Genomic DNA, 24,563 nt, shown 5'->3' on the forward strand with positions numbered 1-24,563 from the left:
GTTTTATGTTGGTTCTTAGAACAGTCAGAGCAAACTGATACCTAATAAATTTTGGACAGTTGAGTTCAAGCTTTATTTTGCTTATGTTTAGGTAAATTTTTTTCTACTTTACCACAATATAATTTACGTTCAATTAACTCACTTCAAGTCTTTTATGTTTTCATGACTTGGGTAGATAATTTAGATAAACTGAACAGGTCATCTTCGCCAGTGGTTGGTAGGTTCGCTAGGTCTTTCTGCTGAGTAGGCCACCAGATCCCCTTGCCTTGTTGTGAAAAGTATTTGCATCTTGTTGGAGTAACTTTGAGCCCTTTTGATTTACACCTTTAAGGTGTAAGGAGGGTCCGCAGTGTCTCCCCAGATTCAGCTTGACTCTCAGAGCCATGTCTGGGAGCAGCCATGTCTGGGAGCATGGTAGAAAGACGAGATTAGGAAAGAACAATTGGCATTAAGGCAGGAGGGGGCAGGGTGAAACAGGAGGGCCATAGTTTTCAAATTAAAGGTTTGTGGAAGCTTTTACCATAGGGCCAGATTTGTCCTTCAGATTGACCACAGGAGACCTAACCCCTTGCAGTCCCTGGTGGATTTCATAAGGCTGTAAATTGGGGGCGGGAGCAGTCATACTCATTTCCCGCGAATGCCTGTTTCAGACTTCAGCTGAATGTGCAGTAAATCACTGGGCCACTGTTGGAAACGTATCTGGGTCCTGGCAGACAGGAACGGATTTGTCAAATACCTGCCACCTTCACCCTGCCCCTTAACAACTCTGTTGAAGTAGCCCAGATGGAGCATTTTCCATCCCCCATGACCTTAAAGCACTGGCTTTCTAGTCCAAAACCCTGCTTACCCCAAGCTAACCATAGTTACTTTCTCTATTACTTGACTTTCTCTATTTACTAGGTGGATTAGATTCCATTTCTTCTGCCTTTTGTTATTGTAAAAGTTAAGCATGATCATTATTTTTTTTTAAATCCTAGTAATTTTAGATCCATTTAAAGGAGAAAATAAATCCTCTGCATCTCATCCTGCAGGTGTAACCACTATTAAATGTCTTATAAAAATGAGGTGGTTTTGCAGTTAACAGTACATTATGGATTTCTTTAAACCCTGTTTGGGATGCACACCTCACCTCACCTAAGAGCTTTGTAGTGTGTGGTGGTGTGATGGTTAAATGCAGCCACGTGGGCTTCTTTTGAGGTATGCCTCTGTACTTGATCCTTTGTTATTGGAATGTTTAAGGTTTTTTCTTGGTCAAACTATTAATCCTTAATCATGTATAGGCATATTTCATTTTCAACTGACCCTTGAAGAACACAGGTTTGAACTGTGTGGGTCCACTTATATTATACATGGTTACTTTCAATATATATGTACTAAATATGTACTTTCTCTTAGGGTTTTCTGGTCGTTGTCTCTTCTCTAGCTTATTTTATTGTAAGAAACAGTATATAATGATGTAACATACAAAATGTGTGTGAATTGACTGTTACTGGTAAGGCTTCCGGTTAATAGTAGACTATTAGTAGTTACATTTTGGTGGAGTCAAAAGTTACATGCCAATTTTCAACTGTTCAGGGGGTGTGGGGGCACTCACTGTTGGTGATCCTCGCCCTGGTGTTTAAGGGTGAGCTGCAGCTTTCTGTAATGGTGTTGAGGAACAAAAGTAGAGGCGGCAAGTGGCGGCATCAGCAGAGGAGACCTTACCAGCCAGCTCCCCCAGTGAAAGTTGCCCGAGGGTTACTCTGGGGAATTGGGTTGATGCAGCTGCCTCAGAGTTGCCCCATCCAAACAATTAGCTGTTGGTAAGGACTGCTCTTGGGGAGCGTTGCGGTTATTTATTGCTGCCGTACAAAACACCCTAAACTGTGTGGTGTAAACCCCTCATATGTATATGTGGGGGGAAGAGAGGGCCAACTGGGGCTGCCTTTCCTGCAGTTACAGAGGCTGAGGCTGGAGTCACCCGAAGGCTTCCTCACTCACGTGTCAAGTGTCTGGGCTGGGGCATCTCGGGGCTTCTCAGGCGCCCGCACTCTATGTTGTCTTTCCCCGAGGTCTCTCCACTGTGTGTGCTTCTGGGTAGTCGGACTAATCACATGGTGGGTTATTTCCAGGGCCCAGAGAGAGAGAGAGCGTGTGCGCTTGAGAGAGCAAGCTGTGTATGAGCCAAGAGAAAACCATCTCACTTTTGTGAAAAGGACCTAGGTTGGGAAGTCACACTCATCACCTGTGTAACTTTGTGACCATCCTGTATTCAGAGGGAAGGGAATTAGGCTTTACTTGGAGGTATGTCAAAGAGTCTGCATTGTAAAATCATCACAGGGAGTTGATTTTACCCGCACTGCCTGCCAGGTGCCACGGACGGAGCAGTTTCCAGGCAGAGAGATGTGGATGGGGCAGCGCGAGAACCTTGAGGCAGGTGGGGTGTAGATGAAGAGGCAGGGACAGACTCGGCTACAGGTTGTCAAGATAAAAACATCTTTCCTGCCCTGGCTGGTGTGGCTTAGTGCATTGGGTGTCAGCCTGGGAACCACAGGGTCACTGGTTCGATTCCCAGTCAGGGCGCATGCCTGAGTTGCAGGCCAGGTCCCCAGCAGGGGGCATACGAGAGGCAACCACACACTGATCTTTCTTTCCTTCCCTTCTCTTCTCTCTAAAACTAAAGAAATAAAATCTTTAAAAACAAAAAAAATCTTGCCTTTTCATTTATAATTTCTTCTAGTTCCTGAAGCTTTTAGTTATTTTTTTAATGTGTGACGGGAATAAAAGTCAAACACTTATTTTAATGGTTAGCCAGTTGTGTTAATAGCATTTAAAATAATGTAGCCAGCTGTTTTCAAAGTTTCAGGATACTATTACAGTCTTAAATGTTATACAGACCCCCCCAAGAGCTTTTGTTGATATGGTTAATAATTATGGATTTTTTCTATATTCAAAATAAAGGCTAAGACATGTAAGACTATTTATAATTCATTTAAAATTACAAAAACTTCTAATTAAAAATATCTTATTTTCCAAATTAAAAAGAAAACCTTAGAGTGAAACTGTTTTACAAACTCGCAGATTCCTTTAATGGCTGACTTAAGACAGCTGGATTTTCATAACTCATGTCCGCATAGTTTTGTTGCCATAGCATGCCTTATGTAGCCTCAGGGGAACTTCACCGTACAAACGAGAGAGAATGAGAGTAAAAAAGGCAACTCATGTTTAGAATTATGAAGAGTTTTGACCTGTGGACTTCCTAAAAGGGTCTTGGGAGGAGCCCTGACCTAGCCTTGCCCTGATGATGTGTGACACCAGCGTTAGCTGAAGGTTTCATCCTCCAGCTGCAGGGAGCTGGACCTAAGATGAGAGACTCACGCTTGGGTGTTTGCTTGAAGCCTTTGAAGGCAGATACAGGTTGAGGACCAAGAACCACAGGATTGCTAGAACAAAGACTGGCGGGGAGTCCCAGGCTGATTTGCACAGTGCAGGAAGGTGTTCTGAAATCCCCTCGGAAATAGGTTAACTATATCATTCCAATTGGAACACTTTTTTCAGTTACTCTTTTAATCCTCAGCTGAGGACATGCTTACTGATTTTAGAGTGGAAGACGGGGAGAGAGACAGACATCGACTGGTTACCTTTTGTATGTGCCCCAACCAGGAACTGAACCTGCAACCGAGCCATGTGCCCTGACTGGAAATTGAACTCTCCACCTTTTGGTTTGCAAGACTATGCTCAACCAACTGAGCTACACTGGCTGGGGCCTAATTAGAGCACTTTTAAGAGCAGAAGTGGGCGATAACAAAATGTAAAACTGTTATTATTAAATAAAATATTTACCAAACAATCAATATTATAAATTTACTGTAACTGAACAACAAAATAATTAAAAAGAAATATTATAAATTTACACCACATAACAAGTGACCAAAAAATTACTGTGGCTAGATACTTCAGGCAACTCTTTGCTCTGCTCTGTGCAAGATGTTGAACCTGTTTCTTGCTCGTTTACACTTACTTCACTTCCCACAATTCCCTCTGACCGTGCCGACTCCTGTACCCGCAGTCTGAGATTGGTAGCAGCTGCAGGGCGGAAGCCATGTGGGACATGAGTGTGAGTGAATGGGAACCGTTTACAATCATTTCATAGTCCAAGATGTGTTCTAGAATCGTTTCGTAGGATTGAGTAAAACCTTTTGGAGAATTTTGGTATCCTTTCAGCAGGTTTTTGCGTGTGTCACTATTGCTTTTGAAGATCAGCACTGACTGTGAGGAGTTAACAACTGCACAATATCCCCTTGAGAAGTCTAAAGATTTCCCCCAGCTGCCTCATGCACAATACAGTTATCTCAGTGGAAGACTTGGTTGTGCTTGGTGGGCCCCATGAACTGGTTACTGTAAGAACCAGAGACTAATACTTGATTAGTATTATCTAATACTAGCTACTTACTTAGGTAGCAGTTCTATATATGCTAATGTAAGCATTAAAACCAAAAATTCAGGACTCAGCCACTTGAATCTCGAAGGCAGATGTCTCGGCTCTGGATTGTTCTAGTGGGAATAATGAGTAATCACCGTGGCCTTAGAACTTCATTCTGCTCTGACCCTGGTTTTTTTTTAACTTCTGGGGAAGGAACAAATTAGAATTTTTAAAGTCTGACTTATTCAGAAAAGAGGTATTTTGGTCCACCTTTATATCCTGAGTACCTATCTACCTTTTTAACCTTGCAGAGGAAAATAGCTTTTGAGACACATGGGACGCTGATCTTTTAATTTTCCATAATGGCTCCTGTGCGCTGTTCCTCAGCTCCCCCGGGCCATCCCCCATTTTCTTTCAGGCCCTTGACAAAGGACTAACTTGTCATTTTATGTGCTTGCTACCTACCCCCACTTCTATGTTGATGGGCCAGAACTTAAAGCATGATTCAATATTAGCTTATTAAATACACTCAGCCACCCGTAGTTGAGAGCATGAAGGCCCCCTGATGTCTGTGGTGTTTAGGTCCTCCTTTCCCATCTCCGCTGGAGTCTTTCCAAATTATCTCAAAAATAGTTTTCTTTGTAAAATTGTTGTTTCCTTACTCCATATGCATCTTTTCTTTTTTTTTTTAATCAGTGTAAATTTCCAGTAGTGCTGCATTATTGCCGCAGCACGTAAGGTAAAATTACAATTGAATGGCTAACTGGGTAAGATTGAGCTTTTTGTGGTATTTTGTTATCACCGAATTTGAAAACATTGTCATGTAATTCCAAACAGTGAGTGGTGCATATTTTGAACAGCTCATTAAATATTGGTAATTACTTTTATGTGGGAAATCACTACTGTCTAGAAACAAAATCTAATGTGAGAGAGCTTGTGCACCCACATGGCTATCGCATTCCATGTAAACACCTACGAACAGATCTGTTCTCTTTCTGGTTTGGAACCAGTTCCACAAAAGCTCCACAGCTTCTATAGGCCTCAGATCAGCTCCGTGCTTCGAGAAAAGTTATACCAAACTCTTTTGAAGTCTTACCTACTTTGTCCTGGAGGAAGACAGTGGACATCCTTTCCTCAGTGTTGGGATAACAGGATTTAGAGGGGCTTTGTGGGAAGGCCTTCTTTAAGTTTCGGAGTTAGTTTCCCTCCCATTTGGGTCACTGTCCCAGCGTAAATGCTTAGATGCACTGGATAGTACTGATGGTGAATTCATAGTGGGCACCAGCTTCTCCGGGAGTCCTCTCGGTTGGCCCTTGTCTAGAAGGTCCTTGTAAGGGCTAGTCACCTGAATGGTACATCCCTAGCGGCACCACTTCGTTTGAGGAGGCCCCTCTGACTTGGTCATTAGGACTGTGGCAGCGATGGCTCCACTTTTCAGTAGCACTCACCATGTCACCAGCCCAGTCAGTCACCGTAGTGAGGTTTTCTGATTTTTCAAGTTCCTTCTGCCACTCAACCTGTGGGTTACTAATGGCTGCTGTTTCATGAAGGGATGCTGAGAACACAAGTTTTTCGTTTTTAGTTTTTGTAAGATTCCTCAGGGTGTGCCAAGTAGATCTCATGGAGAAGACAGCTTGCATTCCCTGGAGAGTGTGTCTACTGAGAGATCCTTATGGGAGGTGAGGATTCCCTCTCAGAGATTGCTACACTCATCTCATATCATATTCTTGAGTTTCTTAGCAAAAGTAGAGTAAATTGATGGACTGTGAGTAGTATGTTTGTTATAGGGAATATAGATCTAATTGTGGATCTCTTCCTATAAGCATTACCAGGGTTGATACTGTTCTTACTGCAAAGAATTACAAGTAGTGAAGGAGAGAGATAGTACAATGGTAATTTAAATCTAGAAGATTAAAAAGAGCTGGTATTCGGCGCCTCTTGATGTCACCTGTAGCTGACTTCTCCAAATGTAATGCTCATAGGAATCATTTGCACAGTCTGATGCAGAGGTCTGGGGTAGACTCTGTGAGTCTGCATTTCTGACAAACTCCCAGAGGGTGCTGATGCTGCTTTGTCCAGGGACCACATTTCGAGTAGCAAGGGGGTCTTAAAGGAATGTAGGGTAGCAAGTCTAACTTTAATAATAACCATGTACATTGAAAGTTTCCTGTACCAGGCACAGAGCACTAAAACAAAGATAAGGATTCAAAAGTGAAACTTTTCCCTTTACCTAGCTTACTTTGGAGTAAATTTCCTTCCTTTAATGCAGGATTCTCAGTCGTAGCACTTGACATTTTGGGCCAAGAGAATTCTTTCTTGTGGGGAGCTGTTCAGCGTGTGTAGGCTGTTGAGGGGCATCAGTGGCCTCTCCCACTGGGAGCCAGTGGCACCCTCCTTTCTAGTTGTGACGTTCAGAATGTCTCCAGACACTGCCAAGTATCTCTGGGGGCAGGGGTTTGGGGGGCAAAATTACATGGAGTTTGTGTCAGCGTTTTGGTGACATAATGCATTTTATATGAGCAACTAGTTTGCTTTATCTAGAAGCTTCTACAAAGAAGAGAATAGACATGGAGTAGCCAGTCAGCCGTCTTGGCCCCGTCAAGTTTTGGAAGTCGTGATAAAGTTTGCTCCAAGTGTCAGTTTTGTTTTCTTGAAAACAGTCATTGTACTATGGGATAATATCAGCAAGTATTTGGGAGTTTTAGGTGGGTAGAACTCAGTTTCTAGTTCAGTTCATTCTGAGCCTCTTCTGGTTTTTGAAATATGTCAGCATACTTGCTAACCTGCCCTTTTTCACTCTCACTTGCTGCTGCTGCTGCTGTCCAAATGCTTACTTATAACACGTTTGTGTTTCCATCTTCCCATCCTCTGATCCCTTACTTTTTTCTGGGGTATAAAACCAGATAAACCAAGCTTTTAAGAATTATGTCTAAGATAACATCTGGATCAAGGTTTTTAAAATACTTGTAAGCAAGAGGAACCTTACCCAATAGAAAACTTAAAAATCGATCATAGAAATTTTTTACAAATTGTTTATAAAAGTTTTACCTTGCTTCCAGAATGTTCTTTGTAAGAAATCAGTGATCCCATATGAAAACAGAAATGTAGGTTTGGTTTCTAACTGTTGAAATGGAAGAACAGTAAAGTAGTCTGTAATAAGTTAGTATTTGAGGATGGAAATGGGGAAGGACTCAAAAAAATTTTAAAAACAAAACGAAGTTTAAATATTAGCTTACACGGTTATCTTGGAAAATTCTAAGTGAGTCCAGAGAGCACATTAAATTCTCGTGAGACTGCTCTAATGAATGTTTTTAAAATTGGCTTTATTAACTTCTAGGAATTATACCTTAAGTGTATACAGAAGAGTCGACAACCGCTGCTACTAATGTTAATGGATTTGCGTGAAGTCAGAAACCATTATAGAAATGAGAAAATATTGTGTCAGAATTAGAAATGACTTATTTTTCTTTAAATGTTTGCCACACTATATTTATTTTGACTGGAAGGAAGAAAAACAATTAAGGGCAAAATTCTTTTTTGCCTTGTATAAAAGTTCTAAGTATTACACTTTTATTTTGGAAAGTGTTTTTGTTACGAGTAAACCTTAAACCTCTGACAAAATCTGAAAGGCAAACACATGGTCTTGTTTTGCTGTCTCAGCCTCATGTAAAGATTCTAAACATAAGTTTCAACATCTTCAAACAGGGATGTTCTTTTTTTTGTTGTTCTTGTCTTAATACATTAATTTCAACCCTCTAATCTCCAATTGAGAACTTTTCATACTTTCTAATCATTTAGATTACTCTAATTTAACTAAATGCAAATCATTCTAAAGTATCCTTCGACCAGTTTTTGAAATTGAAGTCATAGTTCTTATCGTGGAATCAAAAGTATCTTCTGTTAAAGGGAAGAGACAGAAGGTTGGCCACAGCTTACGCTGACCTGAGGGTAAACCTGGTTAATCATTTTACAGAGAAATGGGTGGGGTGCTGGAACAGACCTTTCCTGGAACAGGCTCACGGGAAGATTCTCTTGTTCCCTGTTCACCCTGACAGTGGCCTTCTGGGAGTTGGACACCCTTGCCCTCATCCCCTGCCAAACAGGTCTATAGATCCTAACTTTTCCAGTAAGAACTTGAAAAACTCTAAAGTTTTGCATTTTTGTTTTATTCTCTGGTTAAGGCAACACATATCACAAAAAGCTACATGAATTCATCTCATAGCAGCTTTTTAAAGAGCCTCTGAAGTTTCTGCTCAGGCTGCAGTGGTCATTCCCGAGCCCCCTGGGTGAGGGCCCACGGGCTGGGGACCCACACTGCTAAGCCTTCTCCAGGGCTCCCGTTCCGTGCTGTGTGATTTCAACCGCACGGGGTATTATTTCACTTCATAGCGTTTTCTTGTAACCCACGTTCCTTCCCCATTTTTCTTTGTTACTACATAGCTGTGTTTGTGTTGTTTTTGATTCCTTAGCTCCCTTTTGCCATGCTTTTTTCCTGAACTGTCAGAAAAGTTCACACCCAGAGTGAAAGCTAATTACAAACAAGTGGCAATCTTGATTTGGGTCCCTAGTTGTACCGCCGGTGATGAGCTGTAGGGCGTTAAAGCTGTATTCTGAAGTGGTTGTCCTCCTTCCCATAACCTGTGCCAGTGGTTCCCAAATGCAGACCACCTCCTTAAAGACCACCAGGGGAGCTTTTTAGGTAACATATAGGTTCTTGGGTCCCCTCTGGATATTTTAGACTTAGTAGGCCTGGCATGAGTGGTCAGAAGTCTTATTTGGAAACTACCGATTTTCTCTACAGTCCATAAAATCTACTTATAGTGGCATATTGTTAAACCTTTTTGTTCTTTTATCTTTTTTCTAAAGGGCCAACAGAATTGGACTAAGTCTAGGGTTAGGCTTTTTTTTTCCTGGGTCACTTTCTTAGTATCACCAAGCTATGAGGAAAAGCATATATATGGTACTAATCACTGGAGTTTTGGGTGGCAGCTTGGAAAGCTGCCAATGCTGGGTTTTAGATGGCCCACCTTGGTTCTTCTAAAAGGGGGTGGGGTGGAGGTTTACAGTAGCCTTTTTCCTTTAAGTCTCAGATATCATGAACTAGATAAAAGGGGACAGTTCCCTTTTAACTGCAACATCTGCCTTAGTGTTGTCTTCATCTCCTTAGTTCACTTTTTCAGTTGAGTATGATAAAGAGGTGTCCTGGCTGTATCAGTCAGTGTCTATAGGGTTTCTGGCCAACTAACCTATACTGTGTGTGAATAATGTAGTTAGGAAGGCAAACCTCGTCTGGCCAAGCACCATTTGTGACCTCAGGCTATGAAGCAGTGATCAGGGTGGTTCCTTTCACCAGAGGGGTTATTTGCTGCGTGTTCCTAGCAGGAGAGGGCTGATTCAGGGCTCTCCATTACCCCACCTGGAGAAAATGATGGTCAGATCACAAGGAGATATTGAAGACCCATACTGTGTGAGCCAGTGGGAATGATGGGTGACAGTGGTGATCACGACCCTTCACTGGGGATCTGTTGCTCTACGTAGGCCGTGTGTCCTTCCCCCGTAACCCCCCCCCCCCCCAACTTATCAAAACATCCCTGTGAGGTAGCTAGTGCCTCCTGGCCATTCACGGCCCTGCTCTTCCCATTAGCCCCTGTTCTTTCGTCCATGATTTCTCCCATTTTGGTTCTATTTTTGATTCCCCTTCTTTTCATTCTTTATGGCTTTCTTTTATACTCTTGTTCCCCTAACGTATGTTGTTGCTTCTTCCACTCCAAATTTCAGACTGGGGAAAAAAATCCATGGTGTGACTGAGTATAACAGTGATTGAGCAGGTATGGGATAGACTGGCATTCCATTTGTAATATTTAGAGAACTGGTTGGACTTTAATACATATTGAAATGAAAATTGAGTAACTTGTAATTGGGTATTTTCATTATTCTCCTCCTCCCAACATAATTATAATGTAAAAAGAGCTGCAAACTTGTACTCCTCTTAGGGTGAGATTATAGAGATAAAGTGGTAAAGCAGAGCCCCTGTCGTGGGTCAGAAATTAAACCTTTTGGCTTAAAATGGTCATCAAAAATGATGTAGCTGTGAGCAAAGACCTTCTGTGTGCTGAGGAGTGATTCTCTTTCTTAAAATTATTTACATTTTCTTATGACGTGTTTGAGAAGTTTGAGAATTGAGGAGTTTCTTGTTTATTCACAGCTAAGTAGTCTTAGAGTGGGTTGATCATTATTATTCAATTTACTCCACCTAAGGTTACTGGTTTGGGTGCAGTCCTGCATCAGACTGTGTCTGAAAGACTGCTCTTTTGGGGAGGAAATCCACACATAAAGGAAAAAGGGAGAAGAGAGGGGATCTTTTTCCTTATTTTGATTGGGATGGTGCCCCTATCATTTATCTTTTGATGTGTTACTTCACAGCGCTGGCCCCAAAGGCGACAACATCTATGAATGGAGATCGACCATCCTAGGGCCGCCAGGGTCGGTGTATGAGGGTGGTGTGTTCTTCCTTGATATCACTTTTACCCCAGAATACCCCTTCAAGCCTCCAAAGGTAAGAAATTCCTGATTTATACTAAAATTTCATGTTCCTATCAGAATATTGAAGCTCTTAAAATTGTTTTTAATCACAGAAAGTAGGTTTGTATTCTACCTTAATGGAGTGGTTTTTAAAATGTTTTTGATCTCACGGCACATATAAATTAACCACTAAAATTCTGTGGCACACCAAAAATATATTTTGTTGACAATCTGACACCAGGCGGCTATTGTGTTAGCTATTATTTTAAAAAATAATCTATTTAGGCCCTCTGGTGTAGCTCAGTGGACTGAGCACGGGCTTGCGAACCAGACAATCGCGGTTCGATTCCCAGTCAGGGCACATTCCTGGGTTGCAGGCCAGTTCCCTGCAGGCCAGTTTCCAGCAGGGGACGCACGAAAGGCAACCATACATTGATGTCTCTCTCCCTCTCTCCTTCCCTTCCCTTCTAAAGATAAATAAAATAAAATCTTTAAAAATATATATATTTTATTTTTAGAGAGAGGGGAAGCGAGGCATAGGGAGGGAGAGAAACATCAGTGTGTGATTGCCTCTGGTGCACCCCCTAGTGGGGACCTTGTCTGCAACCCAGGCATGAGCCCCGACTGGGAATCAAACTGGCAGTCCTTTAGTTTGCAGACTGGTGCTCAATCCACTGAGCCACACCAGGGTTCATTTTTTTAATTTTTAAGGGAAAAGAGGTTGTGTCCCTGACTTAAATAGTTATGCATGTTTTAAAAATTCTTGCGGCACACTAATTAAAAATTGCTGCCTTAACGAATTCCTAAGTACATTTCTAAGTACATTTGAGTACACACAAAACACTCCTTTGGGTTCACTTTGCCTCATTTGGCAGAGACCACTTCTAGGAATAAGTGCTTTGTTGGGTCCTGTTACAGTAGTCCCCCCTTTATCCCCAGGAGGTATGTTCCAAGACCCCCAGCAGATCCCTGTAACGACAGAGTACCAAGTCTCTGTGCAGTTGACCCCTCCCTGCACAATGTAGGTGAGGGGTGCTGACCCCCTTGTGCAGTTGAAAATTCACATGTGACCTTTGACTCTCTTATAACTTAACTACTAAGCCTATTGCTGACCAGAACCCTTACCAATAGTTAACACAAATTTTGTATATCTATTATATACAATAAATAAGCTAGAGAAAAGTTTATTAAATCATAAAGAAGGGAAAATACATTTGTAGTATTTATTGAAAAAAATCCATATAAGTGGACCCACACAGTTAAAACCCATATTCAAGGGTCAACTGTACTGTTTTTTCCTGTACCTACACATTTATGATACAGTTAAATTGGGAAATTAGGCATAGTAGATTTAGAACAACTAAAGTAGAATGTAATGTACTGCGATAATAGGAGTTAGGTGAGTGTGGCATCACTGGATAGATAAAGTAAGGGTCATAGGAACAAGCACTAGGACACCGTGGCAGCTGACGTGACAACCCAGACGGCTGTGAGTCAGAGGCGCACGTGCATGGATTTGCCAGAGGAAGGGGTGATTCACATCCCAGCAAGACAGCGTGAGATTTCATCACGCTACTCAGAATGGCTCGTAATTTAAAACGTGAATTGTTTATTTCGGAATTCTACATTGAATATTTTTGGACCACAGTTGGCCCATAGGTAACTGAACTCAGGGAAAGCAAAACCACTGGTAAGGAAGGAGCTTACTACTGTATTTATAGTAACATAGCAATCCCCTATTTTCCACTCAACAAAAAGTTTCTAAACAGTTTAAAATGGTGTCAAATGTTCATGCACTAAGACAATTAAGAATCAGAATCTCCTGAGCAAAGCCTTAGATTCCACTGCTTGCCATCTTTTGGCGGTGAGTCTTACCCTGCAGGCTCTGGATGTCTCATCCAGGATGGGTGGGATTGCCCAAACCATCTGCCTCCTGTAACACTCAGCGATCTGTGACTCTCAGCCACACTGCCAGAGGGAAAACCTCTTCTTGGGGATGGCACACACTGTTAGATACATGCACAATTGCAGAAGCAACTGATTGAAAGTCTGTCAATCAAAATAAATGGTAAAGTTATAGGTTATTTTTACATTGGAATGATCCAGGGTATTTCACAAATAAAAAGTAGGCCAAATAACATAACTCAGGCTCATGTGACTTAGATGTACAGGATAGATATCTGCAGGATCCAATGTAAAGGTCAGAAAAGGGAAAAAAATTCTTCAAACTTTTGGGTCAGTTTTGAAAGTGATACTGCTTTGCTAAATACAGCTCTTTGGGTGTGTGATCATTATTTAATTGTCTTTATGTACCTCAATTTGAATTCATGATTCTAAAGCTTGCTTTCAGGCCTTGTAATACTACCAGCTCGCACAAGAGGTCAGCAATTAGCTATTCAAACATGGAAATGTTACGAAAATGTTTAAACATTAAAACTGCTAAAGATGAATTCTAGAAATATTGTACTTAAGTTAACTTGCCTTTTGTTGATGGATATTTTTTTTTATGAAATTGGCAGCCTCTAAGATTATACAGTGAACATTTTTAAATCTCAAATTTATTAAACAGTCTCAACCTATTTCTTACAGGCTTTAGTTAAACTGATGTTCACCTTTTAAAAAACCTTTAAGAAGTTTTTAATTAGGGCCACTCAATTAAAAAAAGTAACCTAGTAAAAAGCTTCATTGTTTGATGTTTTCCTTTTAACACTAACTTATTTTTTAGGTTACATTTCGGACAAGAATCTATCACTGTAACATTAACAGTCAAGGAGTTATTTGCTTGGACATATTGAAAGATAATTGGAGCCCAGCACTAACCATTTCTAAAGTCCTCCTTTCTATCTGCTCACTCCTTACAGACTGTAATCCTGGTAAGGTTAATAATTCTTTTCCTTGTTTTATTCTTCCTTGCCTGAAAAGTACTTTTTTCCCCACATAAACTATGATTTTCTAAAGATAAAGTGAAGGTTTTATTTTTCTGACAGCTTTCAAAGGACAAAAATAGCTTTGTAAAGACATTTTTAATCAAGAGGAGTCCAGTGTACTAGTTGGGAAAAGCAGCAGCTCCACCATTAATTGGTATTACATTCTAGGAACAAGGTGTTTGTTTTAAACTGAAGATTTCCAGTTTGTCATAGGTTTTCACATTTTTCAGTCATTCTCATTTTTTCCCCTTTTGTATAGGGTGGGACAAAAGTAGGTTTACAGTTGTTAAAATGGAAAATAATATAAATTGTTTGGCATAGTCACAACTGTAAACCTTCTTTTGCCCCACCTGTAAATACTTCTCACATGGTTCTCTGAAAACAAGCCACAGACTTCTGAATGTTGAGCCATCTGCCCCTGTAATCTCCTCTGTGTCTGCAGTAACTTGCCTTGCAGCTGGTTTACTGGGGCGGTGGGCAATTCTGAAAGTGATACCGCTTTGCTGAATACTCACTGATTACCAGACTGTGTTGGGGGGGGGCTTAATTTGTTTTATTAAAAAATTTCTTAAAGCAAATATAAAATTAATAAAGATTCTATTTAGGGTTCAGAAAAACACTATACTTAGGCCCAGGTAAATAGTGTTGCATTGCAGCAGTCACAGGGCCCACACAGCATGCAGTGCCATTCAGTGAAAGGAAAGGTCCTGTCAACTCAGTTGGATATTCATTGCAGTCTGGAGCCCTCCACATTCCAGTTTCCATCGAATTTCCCCTAACCCATAACAGCAAGAAAAGCCTGGGACATAACAGCCAGGCCAGTAGTGAAAGCCTGAGCATTCTATTTTAATAAGAACTGTCCCCTACCCATGTGCTATGTTTCTTAAACTACCCAGAATGGTAAAGTTGTATTTCAAGGATAGATTTGATCACCCATCCTTGAAACATTTCTTCCCGAGTTCTTACTAATCTATGTTCTTTTCTTCCAGCCGACCCTTTGGTGGGAAGTATTGCCACTCAGTATATGACCAACAGAGCAGAACATGACAGAATGGCCAGACAGTGGACCAAGAGATACGCTACATAAACTGGGTTTTCACAGTTCTTACCTTATTTGTCTGTCACAGAGAGAGCTGCTTATGATTTTGAAGGGGTGGGGGAGGGTGGGAGTTGGTAAAGAGTAGGGTATTTCTATAACAGATATTATTCAGTCTTATTTCTTAAGATTTTGTTGTAACTTAAGGTATCTTGCTACAGTAGACAGATTCGGTAATAGCAACATTTAAAATTGCCATTAGTTCTGCAGTATAAGCTAAGATGTAGTACAGAGAATAGACATTTGGATTCAGTTGCTTGCAGTCTGTAAATTTAAAACAGCCTGATTTTGTACAGACTACACACATGGCCATTTATGTGACGTCCTTCCAAGACTACATACTTTTTTGTTTTAAAAAATGGAAACTTGTTTCCCTTCTTGGAAGGGAACATTGATATTTAACAGTTTTTAGAGACTATCATCTCGTATATATTAAATGGACACATGGCTGTAAGACACCACATAGGAAATGAGTAGTTATGTATTTTATTTTATATGCCAATCTATTGTGAAAAGATTAGAGGTTTGAATCAGGACTCGTGAAAAACTGTAGTAAAATACCTTAAGCTGTTAACTGTAAGGCGTGGAATAGGAGTTGCTCAGTGGATTGGTTATTTGTTGTGGGCTACTTCAGCCTGCATTTGTTACTGTGCTAATAAACAATATTAAAACAACCACCTAACACTGCGGTATTCATTTATTTTCTTCTGCCTTTGTATTTGGAAGATTCTTTCTTTTAAAGTTGATAGATCTTTTGCTACTACAGCAACCTAGAAGTAACTGCAGACTGAATGAATTGGTACAGTGCTCTAATTTATACAATAGATAGCCTTGCAGAATAGATACTGAGGTGTCTTAGAAAAGATTAATCCAACTCACCATATTTCACAGATAAGCCCAAAGGTGAATAGTTTTAAATGCATTTTTAAGTCACAGATGCCATGGTGGCGGGCAGGTACATGAGAAATGGGTGCTCTTGTGGATAAATTAGTACAGCTACATTAGAGGGCAATTTGGGAGTACCTAAGTGTTCTGATCTATAGGGCGCAGCAATTCTGTTTCTTTGTATCCACACCAGAGAATCTCACCCAGGAGCATGGGATGAAGGTACACAGACATTAAGTGTTTCAAAGGAATATGGTTAACTATATGCATGCCAATCTAAGTTCACACAAAAAAGAAACAAACTGCAGGACACTCTAGTATATTAGTTTAGAATCATTGTGAAAGTGTTTATCCATCTATGTAAAATACATGGGAAAAAAGCCGAAGGATAAACTCACATAAGTGGGAGAGAAGGTAGGGGATGACTTGACCATGCGTGAGTGATAATTTTTGACCAAAAATGTATTTGTGATGAGAGATTTTAAAGAATTATATAGTGGCAGTACTAGCTGAACCTAAAAGCATTCCATTAGCGGTTCGATTCCCAGTCAGGGCACATACGTGGGTTGCAGGCCGATTCCCTGCAGGCCAGTTCCCAGCAGGGGATGCACTAAGGCAACCATACATTGATGTTTCTCTCCCTCTCTCCTTCCCTTCCCCTCTAAAGATAAATAAAATCTTTAAAAAAAAAACAAAAAAACATTCCATTAAAGATGTAAAAATTTTCTAGATGTTTTCACATTTTTCGTGTGAAGAGCTTATTTCATGTTTTACAGTTAGTTAACTGCTTTCACACTAAAACCACTAAGTAGCTTGCTTCCTACTTTTAAAATTAGTTATGATATTGTCAGTTTGCTAAATACTGTGAGCCCCATTGCTCAGACCTTGCCAAAAATCTTCAGAGAACCTGGGCACAAACTTAGATATCCAACCTGAAGACTACCTGTAGCCCAATTATTTTTATGCTACGTTTTATTCCACTTGACTACATATCCAGAAAACTATTCTAGAAAGCATAGCATTCCTTCTGGAAAACAAGTTTTACTATCCGTATGGGCCTAAGAGTTTTCTGAAGAAACAGTTCGGATGTATTTACACAAACCACTACCTCAAATCATGCTAAACATGCAATTTGAATGAAGCTAAACCATAGGTCTTGTTCTATTTAGCGGATCACCAGCAGGTAAAATTCAGCTTAGTACCCAAATTGTCCATTGTTTCATCCAAGTTAGACACAAAATGCCATTTTATAATTCTAGGCATTAGATGAATTTTTAAAAACAAAGTTATGTTTGAGCTAAAAATGCATACAGTTTACAGAATGGTAGCTTTTGAAACATTAAAGGGGGCACTCCTCAAAAGGTACATATAGGTGCTAATATCAGGGACAAGTTTCAAGCAACCAGAAGACAAATATATTACTTCATAGCAGGCAATAAAATAAACAGCCCAAATAAATTATAAAACACAAAGTGCATTAAGTTACTTCCTTAGGGATTTCCAAGTGACCAAAGGTAGCTGCCAATGGCCTATTTTAAACATGTTCACAGACACTTAAGGCAATCACTATTCACCAAACAAGTGTGGCACTGACTTTCAGTTCTCGGAGCTCGAATTCCCTTTGTTTTTCCTCCCAGGCAAAGGAAAGCTCGATTTGCTCTGGGGCTGGGAAAGCTTGCTGGCTAAGAGGGTGAACGGTTCAATGAGGGTTTTCCGGTCTGTGACCGTGACCTCCCACAGCCGCACCTTCTCACTCTTTGCCCACTGCTGTGCCACTTCTGCGTCCACTTGTCTCTGCTCGGAAAGATCAAGTTTGTTTCCTAATACGACAATTGCTACCTGAAAGACAATTGGATAAAACGATCACACTTTGCCAACGTTAGTTCCTAGGCAAAGTGAAGAAATAAACTGTCCCACTTAACAGACTGCTTCAACAAGACGGATTCTCAGATGTGACCCAAAGCATGGAACAGTAGGACATGAACCTCACTCCTTCCTCACACATTTCTTGTTAAAAGTACAGACTTTTAGGTTGTTTTAAATTAGCAACAGGTGAAGTTACTCAACTCAGCTATGAATGGAAGCCAGACTTGGGGAGATTAATACCTAGGATACAGATAATGGTTTGACTGAAATGTGCCTGCATTTCAGTTTCACTATACCTGCTCTGTGCGGTTTCTATAAACGAATGTCAAAATACACCAAGGGGACTCTCAGTTCTGCAGCCCTAGAACCTAAGAGTTATGAGAATAGGAATTTTCTGTTCACATTATTCTTAATTACAGAAAATTACCTAGCCCTGGCTGGTGTGGCTCAGTTGAACGCTTGTACATAAAGGGTCGCCAGTTCCATTCCCAATTGGGGCACAGGCCTGGGTTGAGGGCCAGGTCCTCAGTAGGGGTGTGTGAGAGGCAATCACACATTGATGTTTCTCCCCCTCGCTTCCTCCCTCTGTCTAAAAGTAAAATCTTTTTTTTTTTTTAAGGGAGTATAGAGCTTTATTGGGGTTTGTGCGCCCGAGTGAAGTTCCCTGGTCTGCCAGTAAAATCTTTTTTAAAATAGATTTTATTTATCTTTAGAGGGTAAGGGAAGGAGAGAGGGAGAGAAATATCAATGTACGGTTGCCTCTCATTACTGGGAACTGGCCTGCAACCCTGGCATGTGCCTTGAATGGGAATGGAACCATGATCCTTTGGTTTGCAGGCCCGTGCTTAATCCACTGAGTTACACCAGCCAGGCGCAATAAAATCTTTTAAAAAAATACTTAAAAAAAAAAAAAAAAAAGGTTACCTGATGCAATTCTAAATACTTGCTGAGTGCATGGACCAATAGCAACATTCTACAATAAATGCAAGACACTCAGTCACTTAAACCTGGATGCTTACTACATACCAGGCACTGTTTCGGGTGACCGAAACACAGCAGTCACCAAGCCCAGGGGAAAGAGGACGTATAATAAACAAATTTTCGGATACTGCCTCTAAAAACAATGGGAAAGTGGAGGAAGGGCAACAGGAACTGGCAGAAGGCGCCTCTGAGGAGAAGCTTTGCACCAGAACCTTCAAGCCATTTACTGTGTTCTGGCCTTGAAGCTGAACTCCCTATGCCCCAGGTAAGGCCATGCCTTCCTGGCAGGATGGGGACGGTCCCCGAGCTTAGTTTTCTTGGCAAATCTCATACTCCATTTCTCAGCAGGAGCTGTCCCTTCAAGCCCTTCCGTCATTCTTCTATCACCTAGATTTTTTCTTCACATAAATCCCCTAGTCTGACCTCCATCTCTCCTTCCTCCCTGATTGCACAAACAATTCCACCGTGTTTTTAGACTTCACAGAGTCCTCGCCCTACATCTCCCATCTCTGCCTAGAATAGAATGTTCCTGTCACTTTCCCTAGCTGAAACCTGGCTCAGCCCTGCAGTCCCCTCCCTACCATGAGGTGGGGCTGGGGAGGATATAAAGTGTCGTTGACCCTCAAAGCTGTCGTAACACATCTTCCTTAAAAACCTCAAAACTGGAGGCTGGTGCTGCTGATTTGTGCTACTGCCTCCTACCCGCTTTCCACTCCCATGTTGCTGCTGCTCATTACAGGCCTGGCTCGTGGTCACGCCCACACTGCTTTTGTCATAATTCCTGGTCATTTCATTAGTCACGTAGATGACCCTTTCCTAACCTTGTCTCTCAGTTCCTTGACTTTTTAAAGATCTTAATCAGCCTCCTGACCTCAGCCATTCACTCCCACAAACACATCCTAGCTCTTAGCCTTGTAGCTGCCCCCCTCTGGGGTCTCCATCCCAGGAATCCCACTCTGACCTCTACCTTCCTCACACCCAAAGGCAGCTGTAACCACCACAAGGACCTGCAGTCCACTGGCTCTGCCCCCTCAGCACTGTCCTTCCACCCTCCTGCGTCCTCAGTTCCTCACCCAGGTTCATTATCCCATTCTATGTACCAAAAAGTTACATACTGCGTGACTCCATTTATGTTAACACTCTTCAAATGACAAAGTTACAGGAAGGAGAACAGATTGGTGTTTGTCAGGGATTAAGCAGGGCAGTGATGGGACAGAAGTGTGTGGTTATGAAGGTAATACGAGGGATCCTTGCAGCAGGGAAACGTTCTGTACCTTGACTGCATACATGTGTCTTGGCCGTGATATTGTACCATAGTTTAGCATAATGTTAACATTGGGGAGAACTAGCTAAATATTGCTATTATTTCTTGAAACTGTATGTTAATCTACATTATCTCAAAATACAAAGTTTAACAGAGTAAAATGTAAAAATCTAGGTTAAGAACACCTAGCCAGTGCCGTTAACCAGCACATTACAGAATGTACTAGATGATGAGGAGTCAGCTTTGCAAAGATCTGGGACATGATCTCTGATAAGAGAGTTCCAGGCATGAGAACTAGCAATTGAGAAGGACTTAATAGTGGAAGAAATTTATCATGTTGGGAAAACAGAAAAATGACCAGCGTTGGTGGAATCCAGAGGCAGAGGAACAGAAAGGTAAAAATAAGATGAAACGGACAGTCACGGGGCAAGTCCGAGAAGGCTTCATAGACGATGGTAAGGACATTTTTAAGTGTTAAATGGGTAGATATCAATAACTACATTTAAGTTATTTTTATTTTTCCCTTGTTTTTTTTGTAAGGCCGAAGACAAGAATCCTATTTAGCGTAGGTGACAATAAAGAGCCCTAAAAACCAATACCACCCAACAAATTCCATAAAGAAGGAAAAAAAGAGCCCCAGGAAACAGTGATGCCACACAATATGAAATGAACCACCTGTGTAGTACTTGAGACGTGGAGTCATTAATATGAAATGAACTACCTGTGTAGTACCTGAGACGTGGAGTCATTAAAATTCAACTTATACATGGCAACAAGCAAAGGCAGGAGAAAAAAATAAAAATAAAGATTACAGGTTCTGTGAATACAATTTGAAGCTTTGAAAATATTTTAACTACCCTAAATTCTATGCTATACTCTAAATAGTATTATAATTCACAGCTGGCATTTTTAACATACCCACGTACCTCTTTTTTGTCTTTAAACTTATCGATTTCTTTCTTCAGAAGCTCCACTCGTTGAAAGGATTCGAGGTTGTTCACACTGTACACGAGCACAAAGCCATCAGCCAAGGAAAAGTAATGCTTCGGCAGCTCCACACCTTCCTGCAGGCCTCTGGTGTCGTAGAGATGTAACTGTTCCTTCACCCCCCGGTCCGTTTCCACCGAAGCCATGTACACATCTTCCATTGTCTCACAATCTTCCATTCCTGGGACGAAAAGGTTACTCTGTGCACCAACAGTTATTACATCGCACCGATTGTTGAGTATTTTCCTGTGCTTCAGAAGTTCTTGGCTTTCTAGGTTCCCAATTTACTACATGTAATATCATATTTCCATTGACTAACTTCGTTATAGTTGTTATAGTAAAAGAACAAATTGCTTTTAAAAAACATTCTGGCACTGGCTGGGCATGTATCATTTGGTTGGAGCACCATCATGAACGCCAAAAGGTTGCGGGTTTGATCCCAGGTCAGGGTACATATGTAGGCTGCAGGTTCAGTCCCCTAGTGGGGGAGGCAACTGATCAATGTTTTTCTCTCTCATATCCATTTTTTTTTTGGTCTCTCCCTCTCTAAAATCAATTTTTTAAAGATTTTATTATTTTTCAGAGAGGGAAACAGGGAGAGGAAACTTGGATGTGCGAGAGAGACATCAGTTGATTGCCTCTTGCACGCCCCCAACTGGCCCACAACCCAGGCATGTGCCCTGGCCGGGAATCAAACCGGCAGCCTTTCGGTCCACAGGCCAGCACTCAACCCACTCAGTCTCACCAGCCAGGTCTCTCAAATCTATTTTAAACATATCCTTGGCTGGAGGATTTAAAAAAAAATACTTATTCTTTAAAGAAATAAAAGTATAAATAAAAATTTAGTAATGATTTAATGCTACATATTTTTAAAAGTAACAAGAGTCAAAGAACTGAATACCTAGATTGGAAAATTAAAAGCTGATTTTAAAAGTAGCTTCAACAATTAAGTGGCTCTATTTTCTTCTCCCTCAGAGCCACGGACAGGACCTGGGGGTAAATTTGCTGCCTTTTTTCTGTACAACTTCCCCTATTTCCAGGGTTTATACTAAAAGATTTCTTTGTCCAGTCTGGGCCTGAGCACCAGCCTTTAATTCCCAAGTACCCGCTGGGCTCTTTCATGTGAATGTCCTGCAAGTTCTTCAAAATAACATAACTTCAGTTCCTCCCTCTTTGCTCTCCCCCCTTGATCACCATCCACCTGGGCAGTCCTTAAACGAGTTCTCTTTAAACAAGGAAAGGGTGGGTGCGCGCCATCGTAAATCAGCCACTCTAATGCCGAAACATCTGCTCAGTGCATTGCCTCTTTCCATTCCCACTGGTGTGTTACCACCTGCACTGCGGCAGCCGTTCGGTGAACATCTGGTAGACACCTTTATCCTTTCTAGACTGCTCAAACGTCAACGCTGTGGATCCTCTCCTGATTATCCCCTTCTCTCCCTTCTGCTCCTGTGGTGCTCTGTATAGGTAAAGTACCATTTAATATTTAAATCTTCCCATATCGGTCCCTTCCAAACCTGGAATGTAAACTTTTTGAGAGCCCGGACTGTGGCTAATGTATCTTGATAGTTCTGAGGACCAACAACTTGACTTACATACATAGAAAGTCCTTAGTAAATATTTGCTAAATAATTAATTTATAATTGATGTCCCAATTTTAGCCCCCTTCTTGCCTGAGTGATCCTTTTAAAATGTATTCCTAGCCCCAGTCGGTTAGAACATCATCCTGATATGCCAAGGTTGTGGATTCGATCCTCAAGCAGGGCACGTACAAGAATCCACCAGTGAATGCACAAGTAAGTGGAACAATAAATCTCTCTCCCCACCCCGCTGCCTCCTCACCTTCCACTCAGGAAATTTAAAAAAAATAGTAAATTGTATTCCTGTTTTGCTTCATTTGTGCAGACTTGTCTCTTCAAATATTCTGTAACTCCCTTTAGAGAAAGAAAACCTGTGTACATAGCAGGTATTCAAGAATCATTTATTGATGGGGATTAAGAGAGATTAACACTTAAAATTTTAATTAGTGAAGAGGCATATAAGATAGGTATTAAACTGTCCCAGTAATCACCTTCATATTTAAATATGAGCTATATCTGGAGGTAAAATCATGGATAACATCCTATGCCAATAAAATTTACTTTCATCAGCATAATTCTTTACATTAAGGAATGTGTTCAATGTTTAGAAAGAGAAAATTATTCATATGTTTGAGTACATATTGTCCTGTGATAAGTTAACCTCCCTTAAGGAAATGAAAGGTTACTCTATTAAAACACAACTTACTGGGCTTTGATTACAAAAAATGTTAAGAGCTACCAAGACCTGCCATGGTGGATGTTTTATCTACCAAAAGCCAGCCTAGTTCCCCCCTGCCCCCCTATTAAATGTAGACATTTTGAGATTTTGTTCCTCTATAAATTAGCTGAAGTCATGACCCTTCCATCAGCTTTCTAGATCTCTCACACTCCGTGCTACTGGGCAACAACCCTTACCCTATACCAGCAGAAGACCAGGGGTACAATTTCTGGAGAGAGTAAAACAAGGGGTGCTCAGACTGAGGGATAGGAGACATAAAAGCAGGGCAATGAGGCAGCATGCTCCTCCTGTTCCCCAAACAGTAAGGTCTTTGTCCTCCAGGCAGAGGAATAGGGAGAATCTGGCCGCTGAAAAAGGTAAAATCCTAAATATGGCAATATTAGGGTTCCCCAACAAACCCCCACCCAGGTCATCTTATAAAGTTCAAAGTCATAAATCCTATCCACACACTTCAAGTTTTCAATAAACCTTTTCATTCTTCATTCTTAATAATGAATAGACAACATATGATCACCAGATAACTGAGGAAAAGGGAGACCAAAAAATCAGAACACACCACCTTACATAAAAAAGGCTACAAAATAAAAAAAAGAAAACTAACAAAAAAACCCCCCACAAAACTATGCCATATTATACTCAAACAGCTATAATAGTGCATTCATGAAATAAGAACAAGATACCAAAAAGTAAAAACAACATAAAGGCTGGAAAATAAAGAAAACTCTCAAAAAGTGGAACAAAATATTGGGAGATGGAAAAGAGAAGAAAAACAGATTACTAGTCTGGAAGGTCCAGCATCCAAAAAGAGATCCAGGAAGAGAACACGAAGAAAAGCGCCAACAGTCATTCGGAACTGAACAATGTGCATTTCCATATTGAAAGGGCCAGATTTTCTTCATGTATTTCAGCTAAACAACTTACCACAACAGATTGAATACAAAAGCAAGAAGATATGATAATAATCCAGCTGCCTTTCAGTAAACTGACATTAGATTTTCAGAAATGTAAATCAATGCTCTTCTCACTACAGTTTTGGAAGATATAATTATTTTTCATAAAAATATGTTATCTCAGTATGTGATAAGTTAGCAGAGCTTATCAAACTAGTTAATAAAAGAGCAATATGCCCTGGCTGGTGTAACTCAGTGGATTGAGCACATGGGCCTTCGAACCAAAGGATCATGGTTCGATTCCCAGTCAGGGCACATGCCTGGGTTGCAGGCCAGTTCCCAGCAGAGAACCCACAAGAGGTAACCATACATTGATAGTTCTCTCCTTCCATTCCCCTCTAAAGATAAATAAGTAAAAAAAATC

At 40.9% G+C, this 24,563-nt stretch overlaps 2 protein-coding genes across 5 annotated transcripts in view; one reads left to right on the forward strand and one right to left on the reverse strand.

Moving 5' to 3' along the window:
• UBE2E1 (ubiquitin conjugating enzyme E2 E1) overlaps positions 1–15,629 on the forward strand; it is a 67,338-nt gene extending 51,709 nt beyond the window's left edge. The window contains exons 4-6 of the mRNA XM_037143989.2: positions 10,826–10,958; positions 13,650–13,797; positions 14,841–15,629. Of these exons, the coding sequence (XP_036999884.1) occupies positions 10,826–10,958; positions 13,650–13,797; positions 14,841–14,938 (379 nt within the window). The 3' untranslated portion in view covers positions 14,939–15,629. The remainder of the gene's footprint in view (positions 1–10,825; positions 10,959–13,649; positions 13,798–14,840) is intronic.
• The window catches only part of NKIRAS1 (NFKB inhibitor interacting Ras like 1), a 33,698-nt gene that overhangs the window by 2,997 nt on the left and 6,138 nt on the right, over positions 1–24,563 (reverse strand). For 2 of the 4 annotated variants that reach the window (XM_037143991.2, XM_037143990.2), the window contains exons 3-4: positions 20,870–21,111; positions 12,093–17,671 (exon numbers count right to left, since the gene is read on the reverse strand). In XM_037143991.2, coding sequence (XP_036999886.2) covers positions 17,429–17,671; positions 20,870–21,111 — 485 coding nt within the window. In that variant the 3' untranslated portion in view covers positions 12,093–17,428. Of the gene's footprint in view, positions 1–12,092; positions 17,672–20,869; positions 21,131–24,563 lie in introns of those variants that run through there. The other 2 variants (XM_037143992.2, XM_037143993.2) reach the window with 2 other exon arrangements.

This window comes from Artibeus jamaicensis, unplaced genomic scaffold, assembly GCF_021234435.1.
Source record: "Artibeus jamaicensis isolate MK-2021 breed Jamaican fruit bat unplaced genomic scaffold, CSHL_Jam_final contig_519, whole genome shotgun sequence".
In the NCBI taxonomy this organism is placed as follows: domain Eukaryota; kingdom Metazoa; phylum Chordata; class Mammalia; order Chiroptera; family Phyllostomidae; genus Artibeus; species Artibeus jamaicensis.